This window comes from Crinia signifera, chromosome 5 (genome assembly GCF_055691185.1).
Source record: "Crinia signifera chromosome 5, ASM5569118v1, whole genome shotgun sequence".
Taxonomy (NCBI): Eukaryota; Metazoa; Chordata; class Amphibia; order Anura; family Myobatrachidae; genus Crinia; species Crinia signifera.
This window is the reverse complement of record NC_139221.1, coordinates 302453387-302479131: the sequence shown is the minus strand read 5'-3', so window position 1 is coordinate 302479131 and position 25745 is coordinate 302453387. Positions and strand designations below refer to the sequence as shown.

Here is a 25745-nt window from a genome sequence, read left to right as displayed (position 1 = left end):
GTTGCTGGCAAAGTCCCCGCTCCTGTGCACCACTACAGTTTCCCTGCAGAGGAAGTCTAAGTGCCCAGCCAGTGATTGAACGTCAGGCTGCTCCTTTACATACTATTGGATGGCTGAGCCCCTGGGCTGCCCTGCTCTGCTATACGGCGACTCAGCTGTCAGTCAGTGCAGAGGGGGGCCAGTGAGAGATGACTGCGCTCCCGGGGATCCCCTCTGCACTGACTGATAGCTGTCGCCTTATAGCAGAGCAGGGCAGCCCAGGGGCTCAGCCGTCCAATAGTATGTAAAGGAGCAGCCTGCCGCTCAATCACTGGCTGGGCACTTATGCGGGGTACACACCAGGACGACCCGCTCACGATGCACGATCGTGAGCGGGTCGTCAGTGTCTCGTCCGACCCGCTCACGATGACGCGGGGGGGCACGACCCGCTCACGATGTGCACCGTGAGCGGGTCCGATCCGATGGCGACCCGCACCCGGCTGTATGGTCGTCATTGAGATCCTACCTGCAGCAGGTAGGATCTCAATAACGACCGACCGACCCGCGGGGACGCGCATCGGATCGGTATCGGGTAACACCAGGTCAGAAAAGGGCCCAATCAGCACACAATCTACATCCAATTGATCGGAATTGGATCTAGATTGTGGGGATCGGGCCCTAGTCGTCCTGGTGTGTACCCAGCATTAGACTTCCACTGCAGGGAAACTCTAGTGGCATACTCTTGCCATTATCTGGGCAGGAAAAACCCATGAGATTACCCGTATAGCATAAAGTACAGGAGTGAGAAGAGGACACCACCTTTTTAACTTTAATTCATGGATATCATTTATTTTTTTCTTACACAGGTTGTACTTTTATGGCTAAATTAGCTTTCAGACCTGTACACTTTATAAGGCCTTTTAGGCAAAATGCGAAATGGGAAGCCTAAGGGCTATTTCACACGCTCCGGCCAAGAAGCCGCGCCGCACTCAGAAGTTTTCAATGGTAGGGATGGCCACAGACCGGTAGCCATCCCTTCCAGTGGTGGGATCCGGCTGCAACTGGGCGGCCGGGCCGTGGGCGTCCCGTGTGAATGGACACAATTGTGTCCATTATTCACTAATGTGTGCGGCACGGCATTTGGCCATGCAGGGTTTCGCCGCCCAGCAGGAGCCGGAGCGTGTGAAATAGCCCTAAAGGAGGCATTGGACAAATATAAAATAGTCTTTTAATACATCATCAGCATAATAAAAGCAAAAAGGCACATCATTTAAAAAAGAAGAAACATGATTTAATCAGCGATATAACCATCATGTCATACAGAGTCACATACAATTGTGTTATTTTCCTTAGTTTCAGCTTTTCTCTATGGTAATAGGGTATATAATAGGGTATATAGATATAATGGTTACAATCACTATTTCTACTTTATAGTCATGGTCTAACATCAGTGTCATGTGACCTTACTGAAAGCGGATTCAAAATGGTTGCAGTTATTGTATATGGTGAGTGAGCATACAGTATATGCTGTAGCCCAACTCTATGATGACACAAGGGTCCTGAGAGACAAATACTAGGGGCGGGAGATTTAAGGTGGGAGTTCTATGTCAGGTGGGATATTGCTATGGGCAATCTGCTTCTTATTTATTTATTTAGCACCTTCTAGAAGATAATAGAGAGTATTTGATCAACATTCCATGTGAAATACAACTCCCATCTTAGTAAATGTCCCCTAGATGTGTGACTGAATATCATGAGAGTGACTCTCCAAAAGTAACCAACTGGATTCTAGTTTTTACTTTAAGGAATGCCTTATAAGATCGCTTGAACCTGATTTGTTGTTAGGGGCAATACCTCATGTTTATTCTTTAGAAGGTCTGATTTCTAAAGGTCCCCATACATTACTGCGAGGAATCGCACGCGAACCTCCTGGGCATCAGGATCGAATACGATATACCGTATGTGCTCCTTTTGCATACGATGTATCATATGTGATGCCATTGACTGCCACAGGATCCGACAAAACCTTGTGGCAGCCACGGCGATCTCCAGATCCTGGGCCAGATGCACTAAGCTTCAAAAATGATAAAATAGTGAGTGGAAAAAAAACCAACCAATCCGCTTCTGCCTTACATTTTTCAAACACAGTCTGTGACATGGCAGGTAGGAGCTGATTGGTTGGTTTGTTATCAATCTCCCTTTTAACACTTTTGAAACTTAGTGCATCTGGCCCCCTATCCATAGAAAGATCAGATCCATGAGGTAAAACCTATACCATATGACACTTTTCACACAATTTGTCGGCCTGAAGGGTCGAAATCATGTGAAAAAAGGCCATGTTGTATAAGTGTATGGCCTTACATAATGAATAACTTTTCTATTTATTTATTTTATTTTCTATTAATTATTATATTATTTACTCTCAATGTTGGCCAACTACCTGTTTTATCTATGGCAGTACTGCGTTAGTGGGGACCGATTGCCGCTATCTCTTGCAGCTGTCACTCTCAGGAAGAGATGAGTAAAGTGCTCTCAGTAATGGGGCCTACAACCGGTGCATATTCTACACGATCTCACTAGATTGCTTAGAAAATGCCCCAACATCGATCCATCGATAGCGATGCACGGTGCCATCCCTCGGCGATTAATATCCAGCATGCTGGATAAATCTAGTTAATCGCTGGTCAGGCCCTGACAGATCGCTCAGCACACAGCGCTGACACATAGCTGTGTGCTGCGCGATCTTGCATCGCACAGAACACTCAGCACATTTCCCGTGTGTAGGCCCCTTAACTTTTGAGTGGCATGCCCGGAAATTTTCCGGGCTCAGATTGCGTTGCCGCAGCTGGCTGTCCCGGAAATTCTCCGGGCATACTACAAATATACAGGTGTGCGCCAGTGGTGCCTGCCGCTCCCCCCCCCCCCCCCCCGTTCCTCCACTCCAGTGATCATACGCCAGAGCTCCCCAGCTGCCATTCGCTACATTGCACATGTGCCGGCGGCAAGCCCTGGAGTTTCCCCGAACATGCCAGAGCCTGCCGCCTGGTCACTGCTTTGAATGGAGGCGGCAGGGTAACTGCTGGAGCGGAGGTGCAGGGGGGAGCAACAGAAGGGATGGGGAGGGGGGTGACTGGTCTGCCTCATCTGTGGTGGGTGTTTCTGGGGCTGGAAAAACCTGCCCTGGTAGGTATGTCCTGCCCCAGAAAAACCCACCACTCAAGCCGTTAAGTCACCCAAATCCGGGCAAGTATTTAACACCTGCCCAGATTAAGGTAAATACTGACCACCTGATTTCTATGGAGGCACTGCAAACTGGTAACAGAAGATGCAAGACCCCAATGAAAGCACTGGTGAAGGTTTGAGGGCCGTCTAAATGAGACTGGGTTATTCCAAACTCAATAAACCAACATGACTTAAATGACACTTGGATATTAACTCCTGTTATCACAGATTATCTTTGACATGTGACAAAGCCTTGATGTGGGATTTATACCTTAATATGAAAAAAAAGAACATTGTACAGATTTTAATATTGAATAAAAAGTGTTTTTTTTTCCTTTTCAAGTATTTCACAGAAGCAACAAATACATTTGACACACACAAAAAAAAAAAGCATAGGAGACAGAGCGCATCCTGCGGCATGTTCTTCATGGCGGCATGGTACGCTAATTTATTTTACGAGATCTGTCGGTGACACAGGACATACATATAATTCATCAGATTCATCTTTTGGATGTTTTTTTTTTTTTTATGTAGTCATTTATTACATGTCACTCAAATAAAGTAACCGCACCGAAACAACATTATTAAAGTGTACCTATTACCTACACACCGAAGAGGCGTTCTGGGGGCTTAACCGATATATAATGCCGCATAATTCTGTAATATCAATAGTCCTTAGTAAATGGATAGGCTATGTTCTCCAGAACACTCAATATGTACTAAGACTTCGAGGGTGATAAAGTATTTGCCTAAAAAGTACCAGCCTAAATGAAATGTTACAGGCTGTGTTTCACAAATAAGTTAGGAGCTGATTGGCTGGTACTTTATACCCGCCCACTTCATCGATTTACAAGATTTAGTGTATAGACTCCTCTATCCACAAAATAACCATCTCCACCGTGTGTGTGTGTGTGTGTGTGTGTGTCGGGTTCACTTATATCCACAACAGAAATAACAAGTGCAAAAAATATATAAAAACAGTTTTACAAAATAAAAGAGAAAAGAATGTGCGAGATTTAGATTTTTTAAAAGTATCTAAGGTAATACTTGCAATACGTAACAGCAACAAAGGCGTAAATCTGGAAGTACAAGCGTATAATAGGCGTATTTGTATAATGTTGCGAAATGCGCTGCAGCCCTGGCAATAAATTATATATAAAACGCTGTCTAGAGATAAAGTTCCAGGTGAAATGTAATGAAGGACGTTATAAAGCAAAGCACTGAGCAAAGGAAGGCAGATACACACCAATAAATTAAGTTTTACCTATGCTCGGACTAAACGCGGTCTAGTGTAAGCAGAAACAAGATGGACAGCTATTGGTTACTCCTACTGCATGCGCTATGTCAGTAAATTTACTTTCCATAGAATATAGCGTTTGGGCAGCTGACAAACCCAAGTAAATTACTATATGTCCTAATACACCGTATGCATACCGTATATGGAAAAATATCTACAAATACGAAGGGGTTGTGGGCTTGGAATAGCTACTAAAATATATATATATATATATATATATATATATATATATATATATATATATATATATATAGTAAACAGAACAGGAATATCTATAATAATAATAATAATAATAACAACACAACAAAAAGTGTTACATTCACTAATTGGAACCACACCCAAAATATAAGAAATGGTTGAAATAAGATGAAGTGTAAAATAAATCACGAAAGCGAACCCTCGCGCGACTTGCCCATTCGTACATCGTGAAAATAATCTAACAGCCTATAAAGCATCATCGGAGGGGTTTCTCGTGCAGCAGGACGGCACCGATCCTGGCATCTTATCCAGATTTACTCATCATCAAAGTTACTGTAGGGATGATCCGTATCTTGTAGGAGACCTGAAAGGTAGACACAAATGACATAATAAACATCACAGTTCACACGTAATACAGCATACAAGGCTACAAACTAAAGAAGTGGGTACTTGTTTCCTAGCACGGCCACACCGATTTTGATCGGGTTGGTCGTGTCGGAAAAAATCGCAACGGTCGCATCGCATGCGACCAAATCGCATGCGATGCGACCGACGCGATGGACCCGATTTTCACATTGATTATTTACAATTTACACTCCTCCGGCAATTTAGAAGTCTAGATTTAGACGTCTAAATTCAGACTCCCTGCAGTCCTGCGCACCGCTGACAGCCCGGCAATTTACACTCCTCCGGCAATTTAGAAGTATAGATTTAGACGTCTAAATCCAGACTCCCTGCAGTCCTGCGCACCGCAGACAACCCGGCAATTTACACTCCTCCGGCAATTTAGAGGTCTAGATTTAGACGTCTAAATCCAGACTCCCTGCAGTCTCCTCCTGCAATTTAGAAGTCTAGATTTAGACGTCTAAATCCAGACTCCCTGCAGTCCTGCGCACCGCAGACAACCCGGCAATTTACACTCCTCCGGCAATTTAGAAGTCTAGATTTAGACGTCTAAATCCAGACTCCCTGCAAACCGCTAAGATGGGGGCATCTAAATTTAGTAGGGTCTAGGGGTACACTATTAAACCTGTTCACAATGACACTAGTCGACGTAACAGCTGTCGACCTTGTTAATTCCACTATCCACGCCAACCCGAAGCGTGGCGAGCGCAGCGAGCCCGCGAGGGGCGGCGGTACGTGTCCTACGACCTTTTCATACCCCCACTATCCACGTCGGCGCGGAGTTGATTTTATAAAGTGTGGCGAGCGCAGCGAGCCACCGAGCCCGAAGCGTGGCGAGCGCAGCGAGCCCCGTGAGGGGACGCAGATACCTGTGAAGCCCGCGAGGGGACGCGGATACCTGTGAAGCCCGCGAGGAGACGCGGATACCTGTGAAGGTATCCGTGTCCCCTCGCGGGGCTCGCTGCGCTCGCCATGCTTCGGGCTCGGTGGGTCGCTGCGCTCGCCACACTTTATAAAATCAACTCCCCGCCGACGTGGATAGTGGGGGTATGAAAAGGTCATAGGACGCGTACCGCTGCGCTCGCCACGCTTCGGGTTGGCGTGGATAGTGGAATTATCAAGGTCGACAGCTGTTACGTCGATTAGTGTCATTGTGAACAGGTTTAATAGTGTACCCCTAGACTCTACTAAATTTAGATGCCCCCATCTTAGCGGTTTGCAGGGAGTCTGGATTTAGACGTCTAAATCTAGACTTCTAAATTGCAGGAGGAGACTGCAGGGAGTCTGGATTTAGACGTCTAAATCTAGACTTCTAAATTGCCGGAGGAGTGTAAATTGCCGGGTTGTCAGCGGTGGGCAGGACTGCAGGGAGTCTGAATTTAGACGTCTAAATCTAGACTTCAAAATTGCCTTATTTTAACATTGAAGCCTATGGCAAAATCGGGTCCATCGCGTCGGTCGCGTCGCGTGCCATGTTAATGCACACGACCGACGCGATGGACCCGATTTTGACTTTGCCGGCAAAATGGACCTGATTTCAAAGGAAATCGGGTCCATCGCGTCCATCGTGTACCTTAACTTAAAGATACATGATGGACAAGATTGTGGCCGTGCTAGGAAACAAGTACCAAGAAGGGTGCACACGGTGCGATTCAATTTCTATTCATTCAAATCGGCGCCGTGTACACATCCGATTTAGACTATATAGTACAGATCTGTACTATATAGGGGGATATTGAATCCCGGGTCACGACTATCGGGCTGGCCTGACAACAGTGTCTCTGTCTTGTTCTCGTCTGGCTCGACGAAGAATTGGCAGGCGGGATTCAATGTCCCGCTTGCCGAATGCCGAAAAGCGGGGAGTGGCCGTGAGATACGGCCGTGGATCGTCGAGCTGCGGCCCGAGCTCCTAAAGTCGGGCCCGTTCTGCCGAGATCCCCGTTCAATGATGCTGGGAAAGACAGCATTGAATAGGGCCCCGCCGCTATTTCCCCCGTCTGTGGGGGATTGGATACCCCCTTAGTCTTGTCTGGACAGTCTATATTTCTATTAGATTTCGATGCCGCGTATCAAGATCGAATCAAATGCATTTGATTTCTGTTCATTTTCGATTCGATTTAGATTCTGCTTATATAAGCAAAATCGAATAGGAAAACAGACTACATCGAACCGCGTGTGAGCCCTATTAGTAATGGAAATGAGATAATGTGGTATAATGTGATGAATTATAGATTATTTGTTCAACTGTGGCAGTAACTGTGTAGACTCTGCAAATACCTGTGTACAGTATGTTAAGGTGTATGACCAGTCTACTGGTGAGCCCACATGTATGTAAATTATCCCCACATGAATGATGCCATGAGAATGGGAAGACACACGGGATAGGGGGAGAATAAATGCAGCCTGGTACACAATAGGACAATGATTGTCTATGAGATTCTACAAAACATGTGTTCACTTTATATCAATATTAACTACTAAAATAAAACCAATAACATATCCCAGCCATATAAATACATAAACGGTTCAAGTGATCAACATGTAGCAATACAAGGAAAGATTGACATTATTATATTTAATAATAACTACGAACATTTATTGTTCTTAAAAAATAAAAAAATTCAGCATTTTTATTTTTCTTCGCAGGATTAAAATGCTCAGGATTATTGCTGGCCATACACTAGATCAACTTTCATCCCAACTGGTTGGATGGAAGGAATAAAAATCTGCTATTGAATGGAAGCGAATGTAATTTGTAATTCACTACCAAATCTGAAAATAGGCAAAAACTGTCACTCAGTCAAGGTTCTGTAGTTTAACTCTTTGAGTGCCAACATCTCTCGGAGAGATGGGCAAAATATAATTTCATTTCCATGTTGCTGGGTTTTTGCAGCGATGTGGAAACGGCGCGTGCGGCCGCGAAAACAGCGAGGGTCACGGCTAAATGCAGTGGGCTCCCTGGATTAGCCGCGAGCCTCGCTGTGTGGGGCAATCCTCGCCTTCATCTGACAGCGAGGGTTCCCCTGGAACATTGAATAGGGTGAGCGGCTGGCGCAGGGGTTAAACAGAGAGGGCCGCTTGTTTTCAGCAAACCTCGCCGTTTAACCCCCTTGTCGGCTGCACTGAATACGGCCCAACAGTCAAACAATTTGACTCAATGTTTTTTGTCCATTTTCCTGGGTTTGCAAGCAAATTGCGGATTGTCATAAAGTACCAGAATTCAGTCCAACCAATCAACTAGTTGAATGGTTGAACGAACGTTGTTCTAGTGCAGGTGTAGGGAACCTGTGACCCTCCAGCTGTTGTGAAACTACAAGTCCCAGCATGCTGTGCCACAGTTTAGCACTCCCTAATATCAAAACTGTGGCAAGGCATGCTGGGATACCCACAATGTGTGCTAAGCAATCATGCTTAAGCAAGTCATACCCCTTTTACACCAAAAATCCCGGATCCAACCCGGCATTTGGAAGAAGTATCCAAGCTGGGTCAGATCCGGGATTTACTCCATTTACACTGTGGTGCCCAACCGCAGTGTAGATGGAGGCGGCGCTTGGAGATGACATCATCTCCAAGCGCCGGGACTGCGGTGATCCCCGCCGGATACACCGATCGCCACTGCTGTCTGCAGAGTATAGTAGACAGCAGCGCAGGCTGTCTGTCTCCCCCTCTCGTCCAACCTGCGGACGCTGCAGTCCGCAGGTTGTACGACCCCATTGATGTAAATGGGAGCCGGGTCATCCGATCATTTACACCGCCCTCTACCCACGTCCTAGACGTGTTCTACCCAGGTCAGGAACTGGGTAGAAGTCCCGTGTAAAGGGACATGGCGTAACACATTTACACTGCCTCTGACCCGCCGAAGACCCGGGGTTTTGAGGTGGTGTAAAAGGGGTATTACTAAGCAAAATAGCCGGGTCCCCACGTATGTACAGGGCTTTACACTGTTTTGTTATAGGTTTGTTTTGAATGTAACACAGATTAAATTCACTTAATTTCTGTAAAAATACCTTGCATATCTGCAACAATGTATTTGCCTTGAATTCTGATTTGTATTCAACAGACTACTGTACTTGACAATTGCAATGTCATACACAGGGCCGGTGCAAGGCACCAGAGCGCCCCAGGCGAGTCGGGGTGGGGGCGCCCCGGTGCCGGGGGGGGGGGGGGGGGGGGTGTACCTGTCCTGCGGCTGTGTATATAAAGCTTGCGGCGGCAACGGGGGTCCCTACAGTCAAGAAATAACGAGCGCTATCCGCCTGGCTACGCAGAAGCGCTTCTGTTGTGAAAAACACTGGACGCACGCTGATTGGCTGAATCTCAGCCAATCAGCGTGCGGCCAGTGTTTCCACAACAGAAGCGCTTCCGCCTAGCCAGGCGGATAGCGCTCGTTATTTCTTGACTGCAGGGACCCCCCGCTGCCGCAAGCTTTATATACACAGCCGCAGGACAGGTACCCCCGCGGCACAGGAGGGGGGGGAGGCGAAATGCCGCCCTCCAGTGGCCGGCGCCCTAGGCAAATGCCTAGATTTGCCTAGTGGTGGCGCCGGCCCTGGTCATGCATGAAAAAAATAGAAGCTTTTTAGTATGACATTGTTTCTGTACTCTATTATGATCATTCTATCTGTTAAATTCCTTGAGTCCTATATGGAGCGGTATATAAATTAAAATTATTATTATTACATGCATGCACCCAATTATTACTAATGCTATGGTAAATATCCCCAGTGAGTACATGACTGAGGCATAAAACATCTACATGAGATTAAAATTGTACAAGGATCCTGCACTACCTCGTGCCTCAGCGGTGCCTCAGGATCCTAATGCATGGATAATCTGCATTGTCATGAATATGGGTTCAGCACACAGAACCACGGTCTATAATGTGTAGGGAACGGTCCACTCGAACGCAGCCCGCACATGTGTACAATATGTGATAATATTACGCAATGCTTATCAAAAGCGGTCAGGCCCATTAAAGTTTTAACTAGAACACAATAAATGTAACCACTAGAAAAGTCCGCTGTTGACTTACAGATATAAAAATCCTAGTTAAGTGCAAGATGCTAGAGAACCACACTATTTTCAATACACAAAAAGGGAATGATCTCATTCCCCTGTTGTTTTTTTTTTAAGAAGCAAACTGTTATTCCCATTGGACCCCTAAGTGAATCAAGTGTTACAGACTGACCCCTACAAATGTATTTAGGGAACATGATTCCATTTTGTTGAAAGCTGAACAAGATCAAATCATTTCAGAGACGACGAGAAAAAAAATCTCCAGACGGATAAACCAAGAGTTACGTTAAAATATACGTTACCGAAAATACCCTGACAGTGCCCCTGGGTTATCTTAGAGAGATCATTTTTTTAACCATTCCAATATGTTACTAGACAAAGTAACCAGTCTTCAATCATTTTTCGTTATGTATCATCGATGTACTCCAGTATTCCGCAACAGCAAGGTTTGGATTGTGTAAGACTCTTTTACAAAATCATTTTGATTACTAGTTCAACGTCCGTCAAAATTGCGCCTTCTGAAATGTACTTTGAGCTGTGATCATTTTTGCATTCACTTTGAGCTGTGGCAGTTTTTAGCTCACACACTCTCCACCCCACCCCCAGTCTCTATCTGCCCCTACCTCCAAAATCCTCCATATTCATATCCAGCAATCCTCCATATTCATATCCAGCAAGTTTGAAAAAGATCAGTGTCCCTGCAAAAATAGCTTTCACTTTCTGATATGACATCTTTTTGCACAGAAAGGAGTAACTTGATCATTTGAGTGGCCTCTAGTTGTCAGTGGTGGTACTTCACCTCATAAGGTGAGGAGTAGTTAGCCTAGTGTGGTTTAGGGATATATTAATACCAGCTGGTAGATTGTAATCAAAACGTGTTTCTCCGCCTCTCTTAATATTCAGCAGGTTTCTCCGTCAACACTGTCTGAAGAAGCCGCTAAATATTAAGAGAGGCGGAGAAACGCGTTTTAGTATGATATACCAACAGCTATTACTACTGTATATCCCTGAGGTATCTGTTTCCTGACTAGGTACTGCCTGTCTCCAAATACGGCTATTTGAATAACATCTACACAGCCTGGAGAACGGGAACATGCTGAAAAGAGAGAAAACCGCATAACCAGTGGGTTTAACCAGTATCTCATGGCTATGGAGGGACTAAGCTATATATTGGGACACATTCAGAATCAGAATCCGCTTTATTGGCCAGGTATACTGGTATACTAGCAATTTGATTGCTGTGCAACAGTCGGTGTGGGAACAAGTAACAGTGACAGTACAGATATACATCACACGTATAGATATTCACTAGACGTATCCTGATGAGGGACACGGACATGGGGAACATATAATTACTGAGCTGCGCAGCACCCAGGCAGCCATTCAGCGGCACCACTTGGTGATTGCAACAGCCAGATAGGTAGCAAGTAAAAAACAGTACAGATATGGAAGGCAGACAAGGGGTACATGTTTTGGCTGGGTGGCACAGATATTAGGCAGCCATCAGCGACGCCATCTTGACTTCGCTACTTTCAGGGCAGCAGTGAAAGGGCTCAAAAAGGCCATCTCCCCTTCAGCATGCCATGCCCAGCATGGATGGATCCAGAGGCTGGCCTGCTGCTGTGGGGCTGGGCCAGCGTGTCAGGGGCCCTGGCTGTAGCTGCGGCTGGAGGGAGAGAGCGTCAGTCAGTGACGGGGGGGGGGGGAAAGAGTCAGTGAGTCTGGGGGCGATAGTTGGGCCCTCTCTAGGCTGAGGTCCACTGCCCCCCATTACAGACGACATCACCTCCTCCCAGGTGGGGGTGCTAAGTTCACCTGGGCAGCCTGGAGCTCCAGCAGTCCTCCTGCATTGCCTCGGCCAGGGAGAATTGTGGGTAAGCTGTTGTAACAGCACAGCCACAGCACTGCTAATTGTTACTGCATCTATTGTCTTTTACTACACTAACAACCAAGGCAATTACAACTAATACAAAATATTCTTAGCAACCTAATGGCTGCCACAATGTTGCCAATTCAGTCATTGTTGATACTTGTAACAACTATTGGGACCTACACAAGTAGCGATCCCCGGGCATTTTCTAAGTGCTCTCACCAGATCGCTTAGAAAAGTCCCTCCATCGCTCTGTATGTAGGGGCACAGCGATAAAGATGCACGGCCATGTGCATCGCTATCGCCCCAGTGATTAATATCCAGCATGCCGGATAAATCAATTTAATCGCCGGGATTCAAGTAAAATAATTAGAGCCACCTGTGATTTTAATTAAAATGTGTCAGTCAGTATTGAGGGCACCTTTCAGGTGACCTGGAACATGTGAACTTTGTGGGGCACTTTGGACCATGTTTGAACCACTGCTCTAGGGTGCCATGATTTAAAAAAAATGGGTACTTGTTTCCTAGCATGGCGCACACGATTTACATCTTATGGCATCTTATGCATCGTATCGCATTGCATGCCATATAGCCGCATGCGATGCAATACGATTTTGAATTGTATAAGCACCCTAATGGGTGCTTACAATGTTAAATGCACCCCCACTATCAACACCAACCCGAAGCGTGGCGAGTGCAGTGAGCCCGCGAGGGGCGCCGGTACGCGTCCTCCGACCTTTTCATACCCCACTATCCATGTCGGATTTTAGATAGTGTGGCGAGCGCAGCGAGCCACCAAGCCAGAAGCGTGGCGAGCGCAGCGAACCCCGCGAGGTCAGTGTAAAAGACTGGGTTACGATAATAGGATTCATTTCTGGGTTTGGGTTAGGGTTTCACAGATAGGACAAATGTAAAGGACATGAATCAAGGATAAAAATAAAGTGCAGTGGATTGATTGATGGGGGGGGGGGGAAGGGGGCATCTGCTAAGTGACCTAAAAATACACCCCCCCCCCCCCATTACTATCCTGAAACAAGCAGCTTGTATGCAGTAGGGATGGCTGCTTACAGGATAAATAACTTCAGAGGAAAATCATCGATGTTACATCATTAATGGTTGATGGCCATCCTTATAGTATGAAGTGAAGAACAAGTAGAACTTTGCGATCACCACCTGAGATTGTGATAACAGAATATATACTGTACCAGAATAGACATGACGGCCTTATTACAGAACAATGTAACGACACATGTACATCTTCCCTGGCAATAGTGTCATGGGCAGGGCCATTGCTGGCGGTAACCTTGCGTATGTTTCGGCAAACATCAACCCTACCAGCAACACAATATTTCACCGACAGATGTGTACAAATGGCTTCCCGTTCACATTGTGACTTGTGACTGAGCTCTCCACAACGCGCCCATAAATCTCTGCCGGAGCAGCTGCTCTAGGGAACATTTAGCGTGTGATGAATCTATGGCTTCCTCTCTCTCTCTGTCCTTACATCGCCCAGCAGGAGGAGGTCTGCTCACCAACGTGACCCGCAAGTATTTGCTTCCGCACACAGCAGAGCGCGGGGTTCACTTGTCATACAAAATTAATTTGATTACAGGGAAATTGGATTGGACGACGATATGCAGTTTCCATTAAACCAACAGAAATAAACGAGTTTGACAGTCAAGACAGCGTATAAATTAGAAGCAGAATCATCCTCTAAACAAGAGAGACTCTGAAAGGAGACCGCACATGTCTATTACTGGTTAGAGAGCAACGATATGAAGATATGACGATAAATAGAAAATAAATACCCAATTGTTTATGATTAGGCTTCTCGTTCGCTGTAACCGCAAGGGTATAATACATGCACAACAACTGGGGCAGATTTATCAAGCTCGGTGAAGTGTCAAAGTGGCTGATACTTTATCACCGTAGGCGTGTCGATGGCTGCGTGGGACGGACGGCTGACATCAGCGGACACGCCCCAAATTAGGCAATCTGCGGCCATCTGAAAAGTAAGTATTGAGCGAGCCCGAAGCGTGGCGAGTGAAGCGAGCCCGAAGCGTGGCGAGTGGCGAGTGAAGCGAGCCCAAAGCGTGGCGAGTGAAGCGAGCCCACGAGGGGACAATGGTGCTGCTAAGCATCATGCTTCGCTTGCCACACTTCGGGCTCGGTGGCTCCGTTCGCCCCAACTTTACTAATGTCCATCTATAGCTCCTCTGGACAAGCACCTTCACACTGCAAATGAAACTAGAAGGTGGCCTCCAATATTCCTACACTCATTGGTTTATGTACAGGAAATATGATGTCATACATCAAATACTGTGTTAATAATATATGCTAATATTGTGCTAATTATGCTAATTAGTATTGGGCCTGATTCTGAAACCATGGTGTATATGTACATCTCCAATGATTTGAGATCTCTGCATATGCTCCATAACCCCATTTGGTGGCAGGTACAGCCAGCGCTTCAGAAAACATTGGTGTGTTGCCCCCGTTTTCTGGTTTTGTGAAGGCCGGTGGCCACATCTTCACTGGCACCTGATACATGGACCCACCATAATCCTGAGTAACCTGAGGGTTACTCAGACTAGTAATCTATAAGAAAAGTGATCTGACGCTGCCTCTTTGGGCCCAGCAGCAGATCACAGAGGCTTCTACTTACATTAACTGCCACCTAGGGCATTTGCATATTGTCGCACAGCAGCTGCGAAATAAAGCACAGCTGATGTTTGAAATCCATTTATTTCTGACATTATTCATCAAGACAACATCCCCCAAAGTATAGTTGGACATGAATGATTAGGGTGACTGTGTTCTATAAGAGGTGGTAGCTCTCCCGGTGGGCACCAACAACTGTGCACAAGATGCACAGATAGGCTGTGATTCCCGTTCTATGGCAGCCATATATCCTGCCATGTTATTGCACCTCTTCTGGCTGCTGATGTTCAATGCTCCTGTATCAATATCTATAATTCTGTAACCTCAAATTAAGGGTGTTATAGTAAAGGGTAAGAGGCATCTTTGTCTAAGTGAAAGTTTGAGTCTTGGAGTAGAGGACGGGCTCCCAAGGAAGGAAACTCTGATGATCAGCTAATGGGTAGTTATGGGCTCAGGGTGATGGGGATACATTACAACATTTTCAGTAGAAAGAGGAACTGGCCTTAAGAACCCTTCTATGAAGACTGAAACTGGGGTCATGGTATGTTACCAGTCACCTGCTCATGGTCAAATGTACTGCCAGCTTTAATGCATTTTGCAGAAAACCTGGGCTAGCTTCTTTTACCCCTTTCACACTGCACCCGGGTTATTGCCAGGTTGGTGACGTGTTGACCTGGGTCGAGGTGCGGTGTGAAAACACCAAAGCTTATAACATGAATCAACCAACCCGGCAATTCGACCCAGGTTATAAGAACGGTTAAACCTGGGTCAGGTATGGTATAACCCTCCGACAGTCGGTATTCCGATAGATGTTTCTCCAACATCGGAATCCTGACTGTCAGGAGCGTGACAGGGGGCGAGCGCATTCAAGCCTCTTGCGGGTGTCACACTGTGGGCTCGGTGGTGAGCCACCTATTATATTCTCCCTATATTGGGGTTGTGGACCCCCACGAGGGAAAATAGCCATGTAAGGCAGGATTCCGACTGTTGGGCACCTGACAATGGGGATTCCTATGTCTGTGAAACGACTGTCAGAATCCCGACTGTGGCCCTTATTCTGGTTGGTGCGGTAATATCCGCGTGCGTTCGTGCCGCCGATGTTTTGTGTCTGCGCATGTGCCGAGGCGTCTCTGCGCATGTGCGAGCGGAACGCACGGCCACATTCCGCATGAAATGTGTACACTACGAACAGGGGGTGGAGAGGGGTGTGAAGGGCTGTTTGGGCTCATTACCATATGTTTACACCCCGCGTTTCATGGGCGTTCCCCGCGTTTCATGTGCGTATGTATGGTAATGCGGCTGTGACGCACGTGTAGGGGGCGGACATATGACATTGCCGGATGTCAGCTGCCCGCCCAGATCCCTGCTTTTGCACGGAGAAATGCCCGTGTGGTCTGAGGTTGCGGGAGCTGCCTGGCCAATAGGTCCTGCATTCGATGGTCTGCGACCATCGAATGATGGGGGAGGTTCCCTGAGATGGAGGAGGTGTATTCATGAGAAATACACGTGCGGTCCGTTCGGACAGCTTCTTACCGCGTACGGACTGAGATGGCGATCCGTATGGAAGGCGGGGTTTAGGATGCACAGTGCTGGCCGCATATTCGCATCCGGCCGCACCGATCAGAATAAGGGCCTGTATGCGAGTCATCTCCCCCCAAGCAAATATATCTTCTCTGGCTCCCAGGCCTCAGTATTCCCCTCGGTTCTCAGACCGACTGTTTCCACTTCAGACTCCCAAGCTATCTCTCACCATCGGTTCCCAAACCAATAGTGCATCATCACTCACCAATGCACTCAAGACCACCCAGTGTGTCAATACCATCGGACACAGACAGTTGAGTTCAGGGAACCAGGACAGGGGCCCATGACCTGCCCGTCAAGTGCAGCGAAGCCCAAAGTCCCTTGCGGGACTCCCTGGCAAAGACCACCGGCGGGTTAGACTCTGCGTCCCTGTTTCTTGTAATAGTCAACTCTCTGTTCCAGCTGCTCTCTAATATGCCCCCAGCTCTACCTACTGTATGACCTCTTATTTTATCAAAGCCTCGAGGTTCCAGATTCCAGTGTCCCCCATTGGCCCACCTAGATCACAGCCTGGAACACACAATACCCTAGCGCTGACAAAGGCATTATTTTGTCAAATGCACATATGACATGGCCGCCTGCATTCTGCGTTACGCCTGAGTGTAGATGCTTTACGGAACATTTGCAAGGTCTACTTCTCGTCACTTTTTGATGATCCTCCCGCTTAAAATAATCCTCATTAGCGCATCTTTTATGTCTTAAATAGGTCATGTTGACAGTCAGGGTTCATTTGAGCTGCATTTCTTTTTAGATGTCAAAGCTGTGCATTTTAATGTTTTTAATACATGAGCATTTGCAGTTCAGAAATGCAAAATCCCAATTAAAATGAGTCAAAATGCACAAAGCATGCCAGAGAGTGATGACTGTGGCGGCTCACTAACAGCTGGCAAATAATTTTTTTTTGGGCTTTGGGAGCTGTGCAGACACCAGCGGTACTAGTAATGCCCTTATATATAATGTTGTCAATGTTACTACATAACATCCTGTCCAACAAACAACACAATATCGTTTTGCATTTGGACCTCCGAAATTAGCTACAGAAGGGTCAACATATTTGTCCCCACTAAGCCGAGCGCTTACCTGTGAAATCAATTATGCAAAAATAAATGCAATATTTTAATCCAGCAGCGATAATATAAATACAACGCATATAGGGGGTTATTCTGGTTGATTTGCAAGGCTGCAAATTTGCAGCCTTGCGAGTCCACCAAACCACGCCTTGAGAATGGCGGCCAGGCCACCAACCATTTGCAGCGTGTGTTCGCACGCACTGGCTGCGAAGGGATGTTTTACATAAACATCCATTGTCAGCCTGTTGGTGAACATCCACATCATTCGATGGTCGCTGACCATCGAATGATGTGGAACGTGAACGCATATCTAAGTGACTCGCAGGTCATTTAGATTTGCGTGCACTCGCAGGAGGAAGTGGGTGGGCAGCTGACATCCGGTGAAGTCAGCTGCCCGCCCCTGGCACTGACATCACGGGTTATCATGGGAACGCCCACGAAACGCTGTGCATTCCCATGGGTGCGACTATCTGCCATCGCCCCACGCCCGCAGCCTTGGGTGCATGCACCCGGCACATGCTCATGCACATACGCCCACCATTGGTCCCTGTGTGAAGGTTCTGGTCCGTGCGAACGGACTAGAATAACCCCCATGGTGCCTCATACCATACATAGGGATGGTACTATTTGTGGTTACCTTCAATGGAATACAAAGCATCCACAATGGAACCATAGATGGATTCACCCATAGGCGGTCATTCCGGCTCTATTACACACCGGGCTCCAGCCAATCAGAGGCTGTGGACAGGTGCACCAGAGAGTGGTTCAAGGCTCTGTGTCCCGGCACCAAATAAAATAATAGCCCTCAAGCTACCAAACCATTGTGGTCTCTGTAATGATGGAGAACCACTAGTTCCTCACATTAACAGAAAGCCATTCTAACATTGGTGATTGACCATCAATGGTTTGTAACCGTTGATGGCTGATGAGCAGCCCTACAATTGCTGCCATGGCACCTACTGCCTACCTTACACTAGTGTATGTTTCTGCCCATGTACAGCAGTATCGTGCAGATGGCTGTGCCGGGCCACAGAGTTTCCTCCCCCTGCCGGCATCCTTAGTATAGGGACTTACACCTGCCTCCTGCTGGATCCAAAAGATGCATCTGAAATATGAGACCTGAATTCTGGCAACAGACCCACGGACACGCCCAAGAGATGGATCGCTACACCGCGATCCCATGGTTGCCGGAACATCCATCTCACAGGAATATCTATCCAACTACAGAACAGACGGCTCAATCTATCCACACCACCGACTGATCATTCTGACTGCACTGTCCATCCGCGAGTGTGTATTCTGGTGTAACATTTGCGCGGTCTGCGACTGCACTCTGCAGAACCTGCGCGGTTTGCAGAGAGCTGTTGCATCTGTCCGTGTTTGGCCCTTAATGAACCACATGCGAATGATTATTCCGAGCAAACACAGCTGCACTGACATAAGCTCGGGATAGTACGGTCTCTACCATAGCTAGAACAGATTTTACTAGGCTTAAGTTCCACCCTAACTCCCTGGTCCCCTGGATTTAGCACGAAGGGCGCCCATAAATCTCTGTATACAAAGGAATAAACCAGCACACTCTCCCTCTGCGGTCCTTAGTGTAATGATGAAATGTGGGCACACTTTAACGGGTGCATTGGAGACCATTTCATCGCTGTTTGTTCTGCCGCCAGGCCTTAGGAGAACACACAGAACGACCTTTACAGCTATTTGTACAGACCAAGCTTCTTGTTTGAGGATCGCTCGTGTATCACCAGCAGCCCGAGACCCCGCACCTGACGTTTTAAAATTGCTTTGCTCCCTTGTTCCTGCAACGGCGCGAGTCATTGAAGCCATTGATCATATTTTTATATGGAGCAATCGCTACTATATCACACGGGTCATGGTACAATTTACCAATCGACTTCACGAAGACAAATGAAAACCTAGATAGAAGAAGGTATCGTTCGTAGACCAGCCGAACAAACACAATTTCTTTTTACACGTCTCCGCCTTTGTAGGAATAAACCTTTGCTTGTTCTGGAGTACGGTCAGAGACTCCTGTAATCTGGAGATTACATTCTAAACATCTGAGGCTGCTTCGCCAGACGCTGAATCAAAATGAACCGCCGGGGGCACGCACCTTGTTTTATAGACACCGTACGGGCACATCTCTCGGTTACCCAGGATTAATTTCTGCAGAATTTTCTTTCTGCAGAGAATGATGAGATATACACATTTTGCTCCAATATTCTGGTTCCCGGGAGAACAGCACTTTATTTGAAAAAATATATATACGGTAACAGGTGAAAGAGAAGTATGAATCAAAGTATTGATGTTAAAAGTACAAAGAAAGTATGAGAAAAAAAATTACAGAGGTAGTAATGGCTGTTAAAAAAGGGCTGTCATAAATAATGATTGTGTTGAAATTCTCACAATTAAAATGTTAAAAAAACGGACATATAAAAAAATAGTTTTTGCAGAAGCTTCAGAAAATAATGAATGCAAAAAGTGTTAATGTTATTAATTATAATAATAATAATAATAATAACTCCCATATCCATATGTTATTGTGGATCCACCATTATTGTTGATTATGCTGAAGCATCCGAAGCATAATCCGCAATAACTGCTGGATTATCGAGCTAATCCTAAATTACCGCAGTTCGTTGCCTTAAGGCTCCATTCATGGGTGCAATTTGGGCTGAGGGTCAGGCCGAGGAATCGGATGAAAAGGGCCTGAACCGCATGTGTTTAACCTCCGATTTAGATCCGATGTGCGCTACTGTGCGCATCACATTGGAGCAGGAAATAGTCACTGCTGCACCAAGGATCCATCGGATCCCGCAGTGAGGAATGGGCTCAAGGGGGGGGGGGGTCGGCTGTGACTTCTCCCCACAGAAAAGTAGCAGTAGTGGATGGGGGCCTTAACTGGTATGGCCCCCATACACAGGTCTGACTTCAAGTCAAACCCTATTTTCCTTGAAGTCCCCCCCCCCCGCGCAGCTTCCCTTGTGTAGTTTATGATGTACAGATACTGTAGAACATTGTAGTGCTACACAGATTTCCAGTCTAAGCATAGTTAAGGAAAGTCAAACTACAGTTACCCTATAAATAAATATTGTGTACCATCTAGATTTACATAAAGCTCGTACAACCGTAAACCGAAACCTCTGCCTATCTTACTGTGTCACTTTACTTCTCCATGCCGTTTAAAATGTAATTACCATTTAAATTATACAGGAAAAGCTGGTTGGGGGTGAACGGAAAAAAATAATACACATTAGCGTATCCCCACTAGACAAGCCTGAGCTGACATTTTGTACTTTAATCTTCACAGCCCGATTTAATAAATCTCTTCTCATTCTGCCATTCATCCTTATTAAGAGTGAATTAAGTTGGACACATAGGGAAAAAGCCCCAGAAGAACAAGGTTGTGTCTCTCAGCCTTCCCATCTGCATAAGGAAAATTAATCATTAGATGGAGCGGTTATGTCACTGCGCTTCTCTGTTTGTCATCAGGTGGCAGACAAATTAAATGAACCAAATTGGAAAAAAAATATGAGAAAAACAACAATCTACAAGAAACTTCGAAAGGTTGCGAAACACAACAAAGACGAAGATTACACATTGGAAGCGGCAGAAGAGTCCAGGAGACATTAAACTCGTTTGGTAACAGATTATCACACTCCGTAAAGATTAACTTCAACGGAAATAGTATTCACAACCAGGCGGCGCATTTAAGAGACCAGATTATACAGAACTGTATTTGGCACTGAGGAAAAAATGTATGGACTGCAAGCTAATTCTGGTGACAGTTTGTGTTGTTACGTCTGTCTAGTAATGACGCAGACTAATTGGGCTTCACCTTTAACAGGCGCCGTTCCCGAGCAAAGTAAGCTGACCCGGTACTAGGATACTGCAAGGACTTAGTGCTGGAACAAGCAGGTAGTGTTGGACTAGGTGGACACAGGAGTGAGCTGAAGAGGAGTAAAATGTGCTAACCGCAGGAAGCAAATACATGGAGGAGGATTATCGAGATACAGACAACTAAAAGGCAGGTACTAAGAAATATAAAGGAAACCAACTCAGGGCCAGGTGTATACTAGGTAGATGTAAAGGATAGTTTCACGGCAGAATAACCACCAGAATTTCAGCAGGGCAGGCGAAATACAGAAGCTAAAGCCTCCCGGTCTTTTAAACAGACCATGAGCCAAACCACTACTGACCACAGGGGCAGGCCCTCTATAGCAGCGATTTTCAACCTTTTTACCTTGCGGCACACTAAACAAGATTTTAAAATTGCCAAGGCACACCATGAGATCCCCACAGGGCAAAACACATTGGCCCCGACAGGAAAAAAAACAAACCTATTGGCTCCCATATAAAAAAATCACACTGGTCCCCACAGGTAACAAAAATAAAATACATTGGCCCTTTACATGAGGAGAAGAGACCAGTAAGTAACAGTTGAACTGGTGCTGGCTGTAAACTGGTTTTGGCATTTTTAGATCTGGGGGCACACTTGAGAACAGCTCAAGGCACACTAGTGAGCCAGGGCGCAGTGGTTGAAAAACACTGCTCTATGGACTGTCTATGCTGCAGCAGAACATGATAGTGATGTCATGAACAAATCCCTGATTACTGATTGGACAGTTAATCTCCCAGGTTCCATGCCAGGACTGCCGTAAATTCCAACTGTACATAATTTCTCCTGTGCATTACTCTCATGAAATATGTTCATATTCATTTCTATTATTTTTGATTAGATACCAAATTTCTTCCAAACAATAAGACTGAGAGGTCCCCAAACAAGTGTTAAATATTTTCCCATGATTTCCGAACATGCCAGCTATTTTAAAAATATAAATTTTACATCCAGATAGATAATATACAGTTTTGGTCTTTGCACACCGTTTTGTCAGACTGTTTTTTCAATATCCCTGCTTTGTCCAGTGCCCAAAGAGGACTTTCATGTACAATGCAACCAGCACCAAGTCATCTATATGCTGATCTAGATAAGAATGCTTTGTGTGCCCATCTCCTGTCTAAGTAATTGCTTTTCCTGCTCACAGGATACCACCATCAAGATACAGACTAATAAAACTATAAAAGACCCCCTCAGGCTTCTTGAGTGGGATTAAAACAAGACCAAATGACCTAGCACTGATCAGGTGTCCTTAATCACCTTTTCTTTCAGTAGCCGTGATACTCAACCCTATTTATTAGTGTTGGTAGAATATTAACACAACCCCACAAGAACATAACTTGCAATGAGCCCTGATATTCCCATAATTCTGTGCAAATGTTTTCTGCAGGTGTAGAAAAAATGGCTAAGTACTGTAAGAATGGTTTAAAAATAAAAGTGTTAGTAGTTTATGTTGATCAATTAGCAAAATACATAACCCCCCCCAGAAATATGCATCATATATTTTTGTATCTATTTACTTACTTTGTATTATGTTAATTCATCAAAATAAACTATTAACACTTCTATTTTTAAAAACATTCTTAAGGCCCATACACACTGGGTGATTTTGAGCTGAAAGCCACTGAAAACACCCAGTTGGAGCAGCTTTCAGCTCAAAGCCACCCAGTGTGTATGCACCGGCAATGAGCGGTGATGCGCGCTCCCGCATCATCGCCGGGAAAGCCGCCCATCTTCTGGTAATACCAGCAGATGAGTGGCTTCAAGGACGGCTTTGCATAGCGCTACACTATGCAAAGCCTCCCTGCTGACCGCGCTGAGCAGGGGGAAAGCCGCTCTTGCAAATTAATATGCTCGCTGTGCCAATAGAGGTGTACGGCTGCAAATCTATTTGCAGCCGAGTGAATATGTCCAAAACCCATCGTAACATTTACCATTGAATGATTTTAACACTGGGCACCAGTCATCACAGGTGTCGTACTTGGCGGCGCCACGGAAAAAGGCATATCCGGGCTGGATCGGATGTCACACTCCCTCCGCTAAACCACTCCGGCACCCCTAGCTTTTTCCCCGGACACTCCCAGCGTTATCCTAGGCACACCTGTGGTTATCTTAGCACTCCCGCTAAATGGCCGGGTACCACCAGCAAAACCCGACTTCCTGTCAAAAACCTTGCGAACGGCGTGTGAATAGGAAAAGTAGCAGGATTGCAAAATGGCCTCCTGCATGCGTATAATGGCCGTACGCATGCGCAGTGTATCGATGATTGGCTGGTTTTGCGGTACTTGATGTACAAACATCAATCAGACCCAATGAGCCGACATTCTAACATATCAACATGATGAATATTGACATGGCCAACGTCAAAACCATAATCATATCCGTTCTCTTGTGGATATGATCATTTTTTAGATTAGGACTGCTGACATATCATACTGACACCAACAGTGGCCTGTTGTTTTAGGCCAAAGGCCAGCTCTCTCCATGTGTGACCAGCTAACTGTCACCTGCCACTATTTTCCATCTCCTTATCTGTAGAGCAAATCTGTCATAAGGACACAGTGTTCACATTCTCTCTGATAAAGATCTTAAGTGTATCTTAAATGCATTTGCTACTGTAACGAAAGCAGCCGGGAGCTTTTAATTCAGTAGTATTCTATTAGAAGGAGTATTTTTTTTTTTAAATCATTCTGTAGTTCTATAGGAGCTTTTTACACTAGAAATGTGATAGATGTAATTACGGCAACAAACCAAACGGTTTAAATATCATAGAAGTTAACTGAGAAGTAAAATGAAAGTAATTTAAATGTGAGGAACTGCCGGCTGCATTGTTAGCCTTGTCATTGTTGCCTTAGAATAATACACATATTGAGCACAATTGTTTTGGATAAAGAGTACAGTTGAATACCTCCGAGCTGTGGGGTATTGCTGATCCCGCTATACCAACCCACCGACGCAGTAGTAATAACGCTAAGATAATGGGTTATATAATATAAATAATTGTTCAAGCTATTTAACCATACATTTCGTGCTCCAACTGTATTGTCACATATACTCTGTTCATAGTCATGTCAGCCCAAAGCTAGAATGAAGTTTCACGGTGTTAGCCCTACAGAAATTATTTATTTATTAAGTTTCTTATATAGCGCATACATATTCCGCAGCGCTGTACAGAGAATATTTGAACATTCACATCAGTCCCTGCCCCAGTGGAGCTTACAATCTGTATTCTCTACCACATGTACACGCGCACACAGACATTCTAGGGTCAATTAACCTGCCAGTATATTTTTGGATTGTGGGAGGAAAACGGAGTACCCAGAGGAAACCCACGCAAGCACGGGGAGAATATACAAACTCCATACAGTTAGAGCCATGGTGGGAATCGATCCCATGACCTCAGTGCTGTGAGGCAGTAATGCTAACTATTACACCATCTGTACTGCCCTGTACAGTAGCATTCATTATTGCACCCTGCTTCTCACAATACCCATACAGTTCCTCTTTCCCGCTTGAGGTGTTGCTTTCTGCTGTGGTGCCTGTAGCACAGGTCTGGTCTGTATTTCAGCAGTGATTTGCAGAGCAGACCTTTGCTAGACTTGTAATTGAAGGTTATTAAACTTTGAGCTCCCCAAGTATCAGGCCTACTTTTAGAAAGTGATGGGGTGGGGGTGTCAACCAAATATACATACCAAGAATATGAAGACTGATATGAGGCCACTGATATTTACATTAGGCCAGTCCAACTTGCTGAACCCAAAAATCTATTTCTTTGTAGGACCAAGATGCCTGGCCGATTCCGTTGGGCTCAGTAAGCTGCGAACATCGCAGCTCACCGAGAGCCATCCGCCCTCCCGCTGCTGCCGATTCCCATTGGTACCATGCAAGGGGATGTGTACGAGAACACACCCACTCACATGCCTCCGCTGCAGGAGAAATTATTCAATGGCCGCCGACCATCACATGATTTCTCCTGCCTTCGCAAATAAAAGTCGGTGAAAACTGATTTTGGGGTACTTATGAGTTATCCGGGCGCCCGATTTCTAAATCGGGTCGGATCGGGCACATCGCATCGCATCGCATGCGACCATCGGATGCGATGCGATGACCCGATTTTTCCATAGGAATCAATGTTAAAATGGACAGAGTCCATTTTAACATGGAATTCAATGGGAAAAAGGGGTCCTTTTCATACCCCTACTATCCAAGTGGGCATGGAGTTGGATATAAACCTGTGGCGAGCGTAGCGAGCCACCGAGCCCGAAGCGTGGCGAGCGTAGCGAGCCCCGCGAGGGGACATAGAATACCCTCCCCTCGCGGGGCTCGCTTCGCTCGCCACGCTTCGCTCGCCACGCTTCGGGCTCGGTGGCTCGCTACGCTCGCCACAGGTTTATATCCAACTCCATGCCCACTTGGATAGTAGGGGTATGAAGAGGACCCCTTTTTCCCATTGAATTCCATGTTAAAATGGACTCTGTCCATTTTAACATTGATTCCTATGGAAAAATCGGGTCATCGCATCCGATGGTCACATGCGAT

At 45.9% G+C, this 25745-nt stretch overlaps 1 protein-coding gene across 2 annotated transcripts in view; it reads right to left on the bottom strand.

The window, feature by feature from the left end:
- Window positions 1-1248: 1248 nt before the first annotated feature.
- The window catches only part of LOC146081281 (pituitary tumor-transforming gene 1 protein-interacting protein-like), an 89071-nt gene continuing 64574 nt past the window's right edge, over window positions 1249-25745 (bottom strand). Inside the window, exons 7-8 of one of the 2 annotated variants that reach the window (XM_083189411.1) lie at window positions 19422-19490; window positions 1249-5060 (exon numbers count right to left, since the gene is read on the bottom strand). In XM_083189411.1, coding sequence (XP_083045537.1) covers window positions 19468-19490 — 23 coding nt within the window. In that variant the 3' untranslated portion in view covers window positions 1249-5060; window positions 19422-19467. The remainder of the gene's footprint in view (window positions 5061-19421; window positions 19491-25745) is intronic. The other variant, XM_083189414.1, reaches the window with a different exon arrangement.